Raw genomic sequence first — 15695 nt, forward strand, 5'->3', positions numbered from 1 at the left:
CTGCCACTTTATTGTCTGTTATAAGGAGTACCTCAGTGTTAGCCATAATCAAGACGAGATTGATAACAGTTATAATCTTAATAAAACAAATGATGTGATCAGGGTTTTCTCAAAAATTGGTGTGCATCACAATCACTTCCCTCCCCCAAACATATTTTCTTAATGTTGGGCTAAAGAGCTTTTCAGTACTAAATGATTTCTCGAGTGACTGCCATGCTCAGTGAAGATTAGGACTCACTGTATGGTGTAATGTAAATCTCTTAGTTGTACTTTGTTGTAAGTGCTCACAGTTTTCCCCCATGTGAGAAATTAGGAAACTGAGACTTTGAGGAATTATTTTGCCTTGGATCACAGAGCCTGTGAGTAGTGAAGCTCATGTGAGCAAAGGAGTAATCCAAGGAATATTTTTGAATTACTACTGAGATGAGCAATAGGTATCAATTTGAAGTGTAGTACTTTTTCTAGTTGAAGAAGGAATAGGTGAAGTATTTATGATTTTAGGAGCTAAATATACCTCCTCAAATTTCTCTTAATCCTGAGGTATGAAATTCTTAAAATTTATAACCCTCGTGAAAGATATTCCTAAGGCACCAAGTACTTTAATTAGTGTTACTGAGTTATCTAAGGAGAGCAACACACCATCTAGAAGACAAAGCATGAAGATTCTGGTTGTCATTACCATGGGTCTTCACAAATCAGGGCACAGAGGTCAGAAGACAGGGCAAGGGTAATTTGTCCTAGATGGCTGATGTAATATATTAGATGACATGAGACATTTGGGAGAAAAAAGGTGAAAAAAAGTATGGCATAAAAAAATGTTAAAAAAGAGGAAGTGATACTAAAGACATGGTTTTAGAATTGCTTGATAATTCAGCCATCGATGGCATTATATCTGGGGATTTCCTAATCTTAAAGGAAGACCTAGTAAATTACTGTATGGAAATAAATCAAGAATAGCCATACACACTTGTAATGATGAAAAAGAGAGTCATCACTAGTTGTATAAGACTAATGGTTAATTGAGGAGCAAAATAGGTCTTACGTGCCTTGTGATAAGTATGAGATAACTTCATGAAGATGCATTTTCCTGTGTTTTTAATGGCATGTTGACCATTCCCATACTAACTAATAAATAAAATTCTTGTAGTCTTCTTGTTTTTGAACAAAATCCCAAATGTAGCTGATTTTAATTACAAATTACTTTCTCTAGAATATATTATGTTTTTAGAAAATAACATCCAAGCCATTTGTTTTCTTGAAGTAGATAAAGTAAATAATAAGAAACCCTCATTTTTAGTTTTTCTGTAATCATGAAAATGTAGGCCATCTGCTTCCAAAAGGATTTGGGATATTTTATGATAAAATACATTTATAATGAGATATTAAAATAGAAATAATACCTCAAAAACCACATAGAGGAAATGTACCTACCCCACTGGGGCTTATAAATAGATGGTGATTGAGTGCTGAGATTCCTGGTAGATTGAAATTAGAATGATTTCCCACTTTATTTTAGGATTAGAATGGATTTTCAACCTTGCTGACATAGATGCTGAGTCCTACCCAAATATAATTTTGAGATGAAGTCCAAGTATCAATATTCTTTAAGTTTCTCAGGTAATTCAAATATGCAAGAAAAGCTGAGAAGAGCTGACCTGTGCAAAACAAAGCCACGGGATTTTTTGGACTTTAAGAAAATTACTTAAACCCCACATGGTAGATGGTAAACTGTATGTCTTTTCTTTTATATTTGGCTTAAATGTAACAACAAACTACAGGTAATACCCAGTGGGGTTCAAATCTGAATGTCTAATTCTTAGCCTAAAGACCCCTTATCAGAAGTGGCTAAAGTAATTTACTTCATTTTCCTAAGGGCTTGTTTTCTTGTACAGTCCAATCATTCTTTGCTTTTAAGTAAGCTGGTCTATGGTAGAATATAGTTTAGTTAAGTCAGTGCTGTTGTGAATATATGCAGAAGCCTGCGTCTGTTTATCAATTTCTTAGGATTCAGTCAAGACCAAGGTAATGCCTGGTGAGTAAGAACCAACCTATGGATTGCGCAGCAACTGTGTGACTGTGGACAAGTTACCTCCATGGGTATTGGTTTCTGCATTTACCCCATAGTGCTATTGTGAAAATGAAATAAGCTTTGAATGGACACATGGTAAGCAAGCAATGAGTGTTAGGGAATATCACTGTGCATTTTAAGTACAGACACTTTATCAGCTATATCATTAAGAGGGCATTGCCTCCTTCAAGTATGTTCTGGGAAATAATTGCTACCAGTTACTGAATCCCCGCTAGAAAGATTTCTCTTTCCATTGATCAGCTGCAGTGTACAAGCTTCTTGCTTAGCAAAGTATCTTTGTTTTACTTTATGGTTCTCTGTGAAACTAGGTGAAGATATTAGATGCTAGCTCTAGTTTAAAAAGGCATGCTATGATAAAGAATCATAAAATGCCAACATGCTTGCCTATCATTTATTTGATGAATTAATCTCCCTCTTTCCTTCTGAAAAGCTCACTTTTTATTCAAAGAATTCATCCTCCTAGAAAGTTTCTTCAATACACAAGTATAAAACAAAGAAGAAGTAAGAAAAAAGGTAGCTGTCAAGAGGCCACATCTGCAAATACGGTAACTCCAGTTAGGCACCAGTTAACTCTTTCCAGTGTAGACAAGGTTGTTTTTAAAAATCAAGACATTCAGTATCATTTTTTTAATGATAGCATGGTAAGAAGAATTCATTTCTTCCAAGTTTATTGAGTTATTTTTGATGTCTGTATTAGCTCCCTAAATCTTTGGCTTATGGACAAAATTTTGAGCTCAATTCACTATTATCATTTATAGAAGACTCTGCAATGGAAAATCTTTTTTTTTTTTGCTTCTATGATCAAATTGGCTTTTCATTATATCTTTAAAATGGAGAGATTATCATTTATATTTTAAAAAGTTGAATCCTGGCTCAGAAAAATTTAGTCAATAGTCCAAGCTTGCTCAGCTTGTAGTTGACATCAAGAAAATAAACTCTGGTTTCCTGATTTGAAAGTCTATGTGTTTCCCCAAATACAATATTAGTTATCTGATAAGAGAGGAATGAAATACAAATCTGAAGTGGTTTTCTCTATATGAATGAGCGGACAGAGATCTAGTCCAGTTAATTTGGTTTTGTTTGGTATTGGTGCTTTCACTGTATTAAACAAATAATAAATGTGAAAATTAGGTTATAAAGATTATTTTAACATTTTTACAGCTATTAAACACTTCCAACATAAAATGCATAACAATATATTTGAGTGTTTTATAAGTACAGTTATTAGAATTACATGCTGGTTCTCAAAGACATATAGATGGAGTGATCCAGCAATGAACACCAATTTAAATGTGAATGATAACTCTAACCTCTTTCATAAATGTGAAGCCTGGGCCCAACTACTCTTTTTCTCATTTCTTCCCAACATACTCAAATTCCATGTCCCACCATATACATTTCTTATTGCTGCTATAACAAATCACCAAGAATTTAAGGGTTTAAAACTATGTGATTTGTTTTACCCTATAGGTTTTGAAGTCAGAAATCCAAAATGGGTCTCTCTAGGCTAAAATCAAAGTGTTGGTGAGGTAGTGTTTCGGCCGGAGGCTGTAGAAGAAAATGTGCTCCCTTTCTTACTTTTCAAAGCTTCTGGCGGCCACCAGCATTCCCTAGCATGTAGTCCCTTCCTTTCTCTTTAGAGTCAAGAAGGTGAATACATCTTCTCACATTGCATCACTCTGACCTCCTTTTCCACCCTCCCTTTCTCCTTTTAAGAACCCTATGCATCGGGCTCATTCAGATAATCCAATATGATTACATTGGGCTCACTCAGATAATCCCAGTATAATTTCCCTATTTTAAGGTCAGTTGATTTGCAAACTTAATTCTATCTGCAGTCTTAAATGCCTCTATGCATGTAAGGTCACCTAAGTCACAGTTTCCAGGGTTTAGGATGTGGACATAATGAGTCCATTTTCCTGCCTTCCAAAGCCACTTTCCTTGATTTTTCTGGAGTCATTTGACTTGTATTAAGGAATGAAAACGAGCATATACTAGATATTGAATACATATTTCCTTAGGGACACTGTTAGCTTTTCTTTTTAACAAAGTGTGGGTAAGATAAAACGAGTAAGCAGGCAGGGATGGCAGAGGAAATGGGTTTACCTGAGTAGTAGAAGGTTCACCTGGGTTCACCTGAAGATTCTGGCTTCAGTTAGGTTTCAACTCAGCTTGATAATTAAATGCTTAAATAGCACTTCAGAGCCTTACTCCATTTGTCTGTCTTGATTCTTGTCTGAGACTTTAATCCATCCAGTCCAGGAAAAGCTATTTAAGGACACAGACCTCCATTCCATAGAATGTGAAAACTCAATGTTTTTAAAAGTGTGTAGTTTCCCAAACAGACTTTACCAGGTGCAGTTTTGATGAAATAGCTAAGATAGAAAGGAGAAAAAAAGAAAAAAAAAAATCTCGAGCATCTGTTTGAGTGGATCCTAAAATGCAAGTTTCATTTTCATTCATTTCAGTATGGGAGAACTGATTCAGGTGCTTGTGAGGCAGGCTGCTCTCTGTGCTTCTAAGCCTCTATGTATTTTTGGAGGTAGCTTTTCAAAGGCTATTTTTGTCCTTGTTGTTGTTTATTTGTTCATTTTTCGTGTCTTAGTAGTTGGAAACCTGAGCAGTTCTTTTGGAGTTCCACTTGGCTCTTCAGCATTGCTCCCTTGAACTGCTGCAGACTAAATCCAACTGTGTAGCTTAAGACATAGGTTTATCGACCTCATTCAGCTGCTTCTGCAACTCCATGGGTGTGTAGAGTAGTCATGCAAAGCCAGTGAGAGGTTTGTGAACTGAGCTTTTGATGAGTATCACAATACAAAAAAAAAAAAAAAAAGAAAAGAAAAGAAAGAAAGAAGGAAAAAGAAGGCTTTACTCGTATTCTGTGAATGCTTTGGTATGATTAATCCACACTTACCCAACTGAGCTTAATGCCTGAATTTGCAGCGTGTAGATTTTTCGGCACAGTGGTAGGCACAAAGCAAGTGCTTAATAAGTCTCTGTTGGATTGAATGCCGTTGCAAAGATAGTCTTTTTCTCATTAGTTGCCTGTCAATATTCTTTTTTCCTAACTAGGACTCCCTCTGCCTTCCTGTTTCTCTGTGCATGTAAACATAGAAACTTACAAGGGCCTGTGCAGGGTCTCCAATGAATTGGGAGGTGAAATCCAATCAACAGCCCAGCATGTTTCTACCACTCAATTTCATACCTACCTTGCTAACCTATGCTATTTGAAGCATACATTTAAGAGGTGAATGACATCTCACAGCCTCTAACACACAGTAGGAACTCAACTGAGCTTTTTTTGGGGGGGTGTTGAATCAAAGAAGAAATCACTGAAGAGGTGGTTTCAAATGGTAGGGAAGATTTAGAGCTAACATTCTAGAGGATGTCTTTATTTTTTTACAGACATCATCATAAAGATGTCAGGCCATCTTTATAATTTTTCATTAAGGTAATTGACTAAAATGCTTGGTTGTTAAACGTATTTTTGTTCATGGTTCTCGTTTCATGGGTAAATGCGTTCCAAGTAACATTAATGATTTCTAGACCATGCAATATACTAAGGAATTTCTGAATGGGTGAGCAAAGACTATTTTAAAATCATTGATTTCAGCCATTTATTCATGTATTCAACAAACCTATCTTCTTACAGTTTCAAAGAACTAACGTACTGGAAGGGATATTAAATATCATCTAATTCCTTCGTTTTAAGTTGAAGAGGCTAAAGCTAAAAGATGAATCTTTCCCCCAGATTTTACTCTTAGCATCAGAGCAAGTACTTGACTCCAAGTACTAATTCACTAATTCAGAGTTATTTCCAAAAAGGACAATAAATATTAAAACATGGTAACAAATGACAATTGAATGTAAACTGTGTTCAAGGCACTGTCCGTAAAACAGAGGTATAATTGATGAACACTGTTTATGAGGACTTTATACATTGGTTGAAAGTCCACAATAACTTGTAAAAATGTTAATACAAAAGAGAAATCGTGGTTTTTACATTTGATTATTTTTACATTTTTATATGGTTGAAAAAATTTTAAATAGCATTTTATGAATTGGGGAAATTATGTGAAAGGCAAATTCCTATTTCTATAAAAAATTCATTATTGGAACATAGCCATTCTTATTCATTTCTGTGTCTTCAATGGCTGCTTTTGCAGGACAAGGTAAGAATGAGTAGTCATGTCAGAGACCTATGACCTACAAAGCATAAAATATTTACTTTCCAGCCCCTTATAGAAAAGGTTTGCCAAACCCTTGACTGGGTTTAATGGAAGCCAGCAAAAAATCAAATAATGTGTCCACAACATAAAAGACCCACAATTTTGTGTTTTAGAGCACAATATCTTTTTTAGAAGTTTTCAGAAAAAAAGGTATACTTCTACTCACTAAGAGTTTTAGGCTTTGGCTATTGTGTTTTCTGCTATTTTTCATAGGGAAAAAATATAGAAGCATCTTGTATTTTTAGGCTAGAGTAGTTCTTGCAGTAGTTTAAATACTGAATTCATTATTTTTTTCTTCATTTTTAAAATCAGAATATCAGTATGAACCAGGCATGAGGATGAATGACAGTTCAAGGAAAATGAACAGCACTTTCCTGGCACAAAAGTCACTCCTATTTTAATAGTGTCATCATTGTTCTTTTGCAGTATTAAGTAGTTTGTGATATAGGGGACTAGAAACTGTAAAATAAAACCTTTCTTAGTTACTGCAGGACAAATATACCCAATAATGTCAAATATGTAACTGCATGCAAATCAAAAGAAAGAAAGAAATACAGTTATTTAACTTCTCCTTCCCCAAATGAGTGTTTTAATTAACTAATCCAAATGTCTCAACATGTTTCCTTTAATATCCTTTCATCTGCTATTGACTTGAAAGAAAGAAAGGCAGTTTGAAGTACGGAAGAATCTTGAGATGTTAGCAAAGGAAGATGTCCCTAAAAAGTTAAAAGACCTCATTAAAGTTTGTTTGAAGATCCTGCCAGACATATTCCAACTAATGCACTGTGGAGTCCTAGATATGTTTGTTCAGTAGCCACTGACACCGGTTGAAAATGTTTGCAGATTAATCAAGTTCCCGTTCATTTGCAGGGAAATATCTCACCGTCTTAGATAGCTCCTCTTTGAAAATAAAAAGCAAAGCAATGCTCCTTATAACATAGCAGTGTTCTGCTCCACGACTGTTTCAGTGCTTTATGACTGACAAAGAGAGTCATTAGAAGTCTGTTTGATGGACATAACTAAGTGAATTGGAAAAAATAAAAAAGGCTTTTCAGCCCATTCAGAAATAATTGATGTGACTGAGACAGCTGTATGTGAGTTCCAGATAAGGAGACGATTTATGGAGAAACTATTGAAGCTAAAAAGGAAGGTACAAATTTAAAGTTCCCAATAAAGTTGTCTGTAAGACACAGAGCAGCATTCAATAGGGGAAGAGATTTAACCTGAAACTCTTTCCAGAGGCACCCTTAGGGTTCTATCTTCTTGCTAATGAAATTCCCGTAAAAGTAGTGTCACTAGGTTGTAAGAAATGGGCTGATTCCAAAGGGAAAGTTTCTTCACTCCTGATGCTGGGTTCTGTCTTTTACTGTAAGTATTGTGTATAATAGGATATTCCTAAAGTTCAACTCTTTTCTTTTCCATTTTGCAAAATTGGCTACAGCCCTATCAAAGATCATGCAGGATATAACAGAAGATTTTGCAAATGTGGATGGAAGGCCAATAATTTTGCCTGATTATGGGACTTAATATTTGGTTTTATGCTGTGATGGTTACCTTTGAATCAGACTAACAATTAAGAATGGCTAAAAATAAAGAATAATAAAATATTATCATATATTTGTGAGTATGCATTTGGTCTTTATTCTCTTAGAAACTATAAATGAATTTCGTGACAAAGACTTAGGTAGCACCTCGAAATGTTATACATATTTGGCAATGATTGTATTCTGAAAACAGAGTAACATATTACTGTTAATTTCAGAATTAATTTCCTCAAAGGTGCAGACTATAAATAGTGCATGGTATTATCAGTACTTTCAAAAAAATGGCGGTCGTATGATTCTCTGAAGTTAAAAATTTTTGAATGGCTATGTAAGATTAAAAAAATGTAACATTTACCATACCTACAGTATGCTAGGCATGACATCAGCTTCCTAGATAATAAAAAAAAAATTTTTAGAAAATTGTTCCAGTGCTCTAATGAATTTGAAATGTGTGGACTTAACTTTCTTTGAACCCTCTGAATAAGAGCAGGATGAGATCTGGCTGCTAATCCGTATTTGAAGTAAGTGGAGATTTTGATAACTTCTTATGTGACCTCTAAACCTTCTAGACTGCCTAGATTTAGGTTGACTGGTAATTCACATTATCAATTACAGAGAGGCATTTTTACAAAAAAGAAGAATGGATCAAATGCTCACCACCTTTTCCCTTCACATATTGCTTTGCAATAATGTCATTGGAACTCAGACCTTATTTCTGTCATACAGGCATATTCTTAATGCCCTCTTCATCTAAGCAGACTGGCTTTTCCTTGGTCCCTGGTTTAACAATATACCATTTTGACTTCTGTTCATGTTTTCCAAATTAAAAAATATATATATATTAATAAGCAAATGCGTTTCTCAAATCTGTTATATACCTCACAGTATCCACTTTAATCCTGAGTTGCTGTGTTTGCCTTTTCCAGGCTGTGAGGTTAATTTTACATGGACATGATCGCATTAGTGACATATCTCTCACCTTGGGCTCATCAGAATTTCCACTGAGGAGAGGAGGGTGGGAAGAGGTAGCCATCTCAGGGACCTCCACAGCCAACAGAGTGAAGGCAAGCCTAGAAGGAAGGGGACCTCTCCATTCACACCTGTTCCCACTTCCCCAGTGACTTCTAGATTTCTCGAATATAGTCAGTAAAATTCTTTAAAGAACAGAGAATGTTGGTTCCCAGTCTGTAGTCGTTTAAAGCAAAGTCAATTCTAATGATCGAGGTACATTCCACATTCCAGGAACTGGATATTATCCAGAGTTACCTTTGAATATACACATGTCTTCAAGTGAAAGTCTACAGTGTGTCATGGTGGAAACAAAACATAATTGATGGATACTCTTTTTAAGTAATTGAATATAGAGATATTCACACAATAAATACTTAGATTCAGATAGTTTTGGAAAAATGTGGGTGTTATGGCACATACCTATTTGTTTTACAAAAACCTTTCATCTAGAGCAATAAAAACAGTACATGAATAGGAGAATTAGTTTGAAATTTCTATGAATTTTAGAAATTCTGTTGAGAAACTTTGCAAATTACTGGGCCAGCTCTATGTTTTTATTAAAAAAAATAAGCAAAAACATAAGGGAGATAGTTCTAGTTATATAGCTGTGGCCTCAGGTATAATACCTTTTATAGTATGTCTTTGAGGGAGCTTAAGGCTCTTTTTATAGACTATCTCATTATTTCTCAGAGAATTTAAGTTGGTAAGGGATGTGTTTTATTTTCTGCATTTTACAGACTCTGAGCCTAAGGCACAAGAACCAAGGGTCAGCTAACTTGTCTGAGGTCAATAGGGAATCCATAAGGTTGCTTGGAATTGAATCTTTCTTTCCCCCGTATTTCTAATATACATTTTTCCCATTAAACACACACACACACACACACACACACACACACACGTAACCCATACATGCAATTGCTCAACATGGTTTACTGTTTACCTTGCCTTTGTGATTTTCTTTTTAATTTCATTTCTCTATTAATTCTAGGTAGTTGATGTCTAGTCTCTGATCTCTTTCATTCTCCAACAACCTTATGTTATTAGACATATTTTTTGCTAGCCCTTTTTGCTTGAGGTATTTACCCTACATCAAAATGTCTTAAATAACAATGAAGAAAGACCAAAAAAATAGATGAATGAATGCTTTAACACAAATCTTTTGTCTAACCTACATCTCTCATACTGTATTTAAAAATTAGTATTCTATTTCTACTCTCTCCATTTCTCTGTGTGTTTATAAGTGGCTCTTTTACTTCCTTTAGTTTAATCTCCTAGAATTGTTCCCCAGAGTTTAGAGATTTTTATAGCAAAAATGACCTTTTAATGGATAAATCCACTGGCTTATGGTAATCAGCCTTCTTCTCAATTCTCTGATGGCTTTGATCGCCTAAAATTCTTTTTTCTTTCCAGAAATTATCGCTTTCCTTGGCTTCTGAGTTTCAAAAGTGATCTGGTTTTCCTACCCACCCTCTTTTTTATCCTTTACTGCTGGTCCCAAACATAAAATTTATAATCAGCCCTCAAATACATATTATCTATCAAAATTATTTTAGAGCTCTCAACCACCCCTCTTTTGCAATTCCTGCCTAAATTCCTAAGCAGGTTTCATAGCATTGTTTTTGGTACCTTTATTTTATTGAAAACTTAATCAAATTATATTTATAACAATAAAAATCTCTATAAGATTTTGAGTTTCTTTCTTTCTTTTTTTTTTTTTTCTGTCTTTTCTAGGGCCACAGCCACGGCATATGGAGGTTCCAAGGCTAGGGGTCTAATCGGAGCTGTAGCCACCAGCCTACACCACAGCCACAGCAACACAGGATCCAAGCCGCCTCTGCGACCTGCACCACAACTCATGGCAATGCTGGATCCTTAACCCACTGAGCGAGGCCAGGGATCAAACCCACAACCTCATGGTTTCTAGTTGGATTTGTTAACCACTGAGCCATGACGGAAATTCCAGATTTTGAGTTTCTTCTATGCAGAGTTATTGCTGGAACATCCTTGAAGCCTTGGGACAAAAATGGGACAAAACAAATGTAGATATAATTACTAAATCCAGTCAGCCACACAGATTTGCTTTATAATCACCTCGCTGCCCATTCTTATTGATTTTTCCCCATGGTTCATTCTTTGTTAGCATAATCCTTTGCCTTTAACATTTCTTCTTCCTATTCTTTTTCAGGAAAGGGTCAGATTATGCCTTTAGTCTCACCCCTTTAATTAGATCATTTATTTGCCTAATAAAATCTTTGATTTCCACACTTTCTTGTGTATAATTCTCACATATGTCCCCACTCACAATTTTTGGAACAGTTTTCTTAGAGACCTCTTTTTCATTACTTAATTTTCAAGACTTTTTTGTATAGTTTCAAAGAGCCAGAAAGCTGGCATGCTTCCTCAAGCTCTTCTGCTTTTTTCTGTTTTGTATAGCCCAGGTTGCCTTTGCAAGATACGAAGTCACTTATCACCCTAGAGAGAAAACTAGAAAGTTCAGACACCTTAGTAATTGGATGTTTTCAAACCGTACTTCTGCATCTCAAGATGGAACCATGGTTCTACTGACTCTCCAAGGAAATTCTATGGACACTTAGGGGGCCAGCTGGCTTCCTGGAGTAGTTTGGGTTTTTTTGACTTCTTTCCACATGTTCTTTCAATTATAGAGTTTCCCTTTCCTCTCTGTGTCTCTTCATCATCTAGAGAGATGTTAGAAATGACTGATATCCAGTCTCACCCTGAACACTGATTCATTGGGTTTAAGTTGAGGCCAGATAGTGGCATTGCATTTTCTCACGAGTATTCAGGGTGATTCTAAGATACATGTAGGTTTGGAATCATCACTTAAACCACTCTACTTCATAGTATCAGTCATTAATAAAGTGACGGTTATATATGCAATGCAAACTTATTCTCTCTTTATACAGTCAATACACTGCTTACATTTCTGGCTTAGTCAATATATCTGGACTTTATAAATAATATGGATTTTGTGTCACGGCTTCTGCCATAAAAACTATTTTCTCAATAAAACCAACCTGATGACAAAGGATAATGTGTAAATACTTGTCTCTTTGCTTGTCTGTCTTCCTATCCAGCTAGCTATCTATCTACCTAGTCTACATGTCTGATCTTCTATTGAAATTGAAGATTAATTAATCTCCTTCAGAATTCAGAACTCTGTACTAACTTGGTTCAAAGTACCAACTTAAACAATTTGCCACATGAATTGTATTTATTCAAAATTATCAAAATATAGCTTGAGATAGTAACATAATGTTCATGAAATGCAGATGAAAATGATAGATGGAGTATTTTATGATCCATTGTATGATATTATTTATTTTTTATTTTTATTGTGAATCAGTTTCCCATTCACTTAGATACTATTTTAGATGAAATAACTTTTTATTAAAAAGAGGAAGTTTTAATGAATCTAGGCATTTGCTAGTATATTTATCGATCTTAGTATTTTAAAATTATGTTTTCCTTCCATCATTAAATTTAATATTAACCTACAATAATTCACGGAGATGAAAATATTCACAGCTAAAATAGGTAATCAAGGAAGTAAAATGCACAGATTCATAATAGTTAGTATATATCATAGAAAAGTAGTTTATTTTTGACATTTTTCATTGCAAACATAGTCTATCACCTCTCTGTAACTCTAGAATTGCTTATGTAGAACCAGCATTTAAGCACAGATTCTGAGATTACCACCTTTGTTCAAACATCACCCTATGTTCTGTTTTTTATATAAAAATGGAACATTAATTTTCATAATTTCTTGTTTCCCTTTGTCAATGTATTGTAATAATTTAGGTATTTTTGTTATTTTTAAATGATTTTTATTTTTTCTATTATAGTTGGTTTACAGTGTTCTGTCAATTTTCTACTATACAGAAATGGGACCGAGTCACACACACACACACACACACACACCAAACACATACACACATATATATATACACACACATTCTTTTTCTCACATTATCCTCCATCATTTTGAACTTTCTTCTTGCAGTAGTGGATTTATTCTAAAAGATTTCAGAATTGTTAAAATAGAATTAAGAATTGCATTTTACTCTCATTTCTCTATTCATAGTGGTGTTTTTTGTTTTTTTGTTTTTTTAACCACTGCTATGTTTTAAAGTGATAATATGTCATCATGACTCTGGGCCTCCTTTCCTAAATTCAGCATTGTCATTAAAATGTTACTCTTCAGTAGTATTCCCTGAGTATCTTCTGTATACAGAACAATATGGTTTCAGAAGACTTTTCAGTGGTTTCATTTCTGAGGTTAGAACAAACATAAAACCATTCACTGCGAGTTTGCAATCATTTGAAAGTGACAAACGGAAAATAGAATATGTACACATAAGATAAAGCATGGAAAACACAAATTGATTTCTATATTTATTAAGAAGATGAAAACATCACAATCATACTACTGTAAAGCATATGAGAATTATTAGTGAAATAAGCATAATGTTTCTAGAGATTTTGTTGCTAATAAATATTGGCCCATGGTGTGTATGCTGTTTGTACTAGAAATGTTTCATGATTGTTTTAAAATACTGCAGTTCCAATTCAGTGAAACGTGATAAAGAACAGAATGTACTTTAAATGTTTTTGCTTTTCAATAGGATTCAGAATTTCTAAAAGTTTGATTTTGAATTAAATGAAAAAGAAGATTTTGTAGACTGTGCACTCCAAATATATACTGGGGGAGGTACTGGGTTAGAAATATGAACAATGTACAATATTCCTGGCCAGTCTTTCTCTCTGTGACGAAATAAAGGGAAGGTTTGTGGAAGCATATGCTTTTCTTTAGTAAAGCCAATTTATAAACTTCAGGAAAATATCACAATTCTTAGCTTTCCCATTTGTAACCTACCGTGTGTAGATAATCCTTAACATTTAAAAAATTCTACTGGTCTCAGTTGTGATTAGTGGTTTTTACCAGCAGTATGCAAGTTTTAAAAGTGCAAAAAATGTTCTTTACCTTTCTCACTATTCTGACAACATTAATTTTATACTTTATATTATAAAGAACCAGTCTGAGCTATAGACTTAAAAATCTGTATATTTATGCCACTTTCAATTCATACAAGAACTTAATGGATATGACTATTGCCAAGAATAATCTCAGATGGATATTACAAAATCTTTTTATATTGTTTCTTCCCCAGATGTTATGTATACATAGCCCTGAACATGCCTGGCATTAATTTGTTCCGTTAATGAGCCTAAAATGTTTTTGTTTTATTTTGTAGTTACAAAAACTTTAAACTCCATACATAGTAAGGATTCTATCCAGTGAACATCAGTAGGATAGTAAATCATGGGGTCCAATTGGAAAAATATTTGCAGCACTTTTTATTTTTGTTTTTATTTGTTTATGTTTTTGGCTATGCCCACAGCATGCAGAAGTTCCTGAGTCAGGGACTGAACCCACACCATAGCAGTGCAAACACCAGATCCCTAACCTGCTGAGCCACCAGGGAACTCCTGGAGCATTTTAAATACAACTGAAAGACTGTGCATGATATTCCTTTTTTGAACAACCTGCAAAAGTCATAGTAAAAGCACATATAATTAAACTTTTAAAGCTTGTTTTCAATTCCTTGGTTAAGGAAACACTATTATTTCAATACTACCTTTACACTTTTAAGGTCAATAGGTAATATTTTTAATACAGATGAAGAAGATAAATATTCTGATTTACTAGCGCTACATCTAAATTCCTTTTTATCAGCTGTACCTTTAATGGTTTAAATCAACTGCTGGAACACTCATCGTAGACCATAGGGCATATGGACAAAGTATTTAGAAATGAAATTTTTATACAATGAATTAGTTCTATATTTGTTGCTTTCCAAAACCACTGACCCTTGTTTTTATAAGGAGTCTATTTGTGAAAAACATATTCGAAGTGACGACTACAGAAGAGAAAATATGGTAACTATGTGGAACTAGCATACCAGATTTAAATGTGTGTTTTAGTGAAATTGCTGTTTTCTTATCTCTGTTTCAGAAAGGGAATTTTCAGTTTTTCCACAATAAAATCTAAGCTCTAGGTATTGCCTCAGGAAATACAGAGTTAACCAAATTAGATTTCAACATATCATATTAACCATTTGGTATTAAACTAGTTTTCAGTCGACCTTAATGTATGTCATTTATGTATTTTTAAAGTAAGATCATTTACAATCTTATATCTTAGTGACATTCAGAATCTTTTCTTTTACAGCCATTTCGTAGAGTGACGTTTTCTGTTGTGAGTCAGCCTCAGGACCCACATCAGGGGTCACTGCAGAGTTGCTATGACAGCGGGCTGGAGGAGTCAGAAACACCAAGCAGTAAGAGTTCATCAGGGCCAAGACTGGGTGCCCTTCCACTCCCAGAGGACAACTATGAAAGGACCACGCCGGATGGCAGTGTTGGTGAGGCAGAGCATATGGAAAATGGTAGGGGCAAACACAACATCCACACACATAATCACGCTAGTGAGCCATAATAAGTAGCCTCGCGAAGGTCAGTCTAACACCAAAATAAAATAGCTGACACTAAATCTGTTTTCTCTGAAATAATAAATATTTGCTAAAGTACAGAAATGCTAAATAAAGGAGCATAACTCTCTAGATAAAATTCACCAAACTTGCACCATCATTTTAAAACAGCCTGTCAGAAATAAACATAGTTACTAATAAATCAATGTAATACCTATGATGAAAAAAACAACTAAACTAGTGCACAATGCCTAAATGATAGCCACTGAGAAAGGTCTCGTGTTATTGTTTTCTTCTATTCATTTTTGTC

General features: G+C 34.5%; 1 protein-coding gene across 2 annotated transcripts in view; it reads left to right on the forward strand.

Moving 5' to 3' along the window:
• PCDH7 (protocadherin 7) overlaps positions 1-15695 on the forward strand; it is a 414638-nt gene that overhangs the window by 180730 nt on the left and 218213 nt on the right. For both annotated transcript variants that reach the window (XM_047798494.1, XM_047798495.1), the window contains exon 2: positions 15127-15343. In XM_047798494.1, the coding sequence (XP_047654450.1) occupies positions 15127-15343 (217 nt within the window). The remainder of the gene's footprint in view (positions 1-15126; positions 15344-15695) is intronic.

The sequence above is a fragment of the Phacochoerus africanus genome, chromosome 10 (genome assembly GCF_016906955.1).
Source record: "Phacochoerus africanus isolate WHEZ1 chromosome 10, ROS_Pafr_v1, whole genome shotgun sequence".
NCBI lineage: Eukaryota > Metazoa > Chordata > Mammalia > Artiodactyla > Suidae > Phacochoerus > Phacochoerus africanus.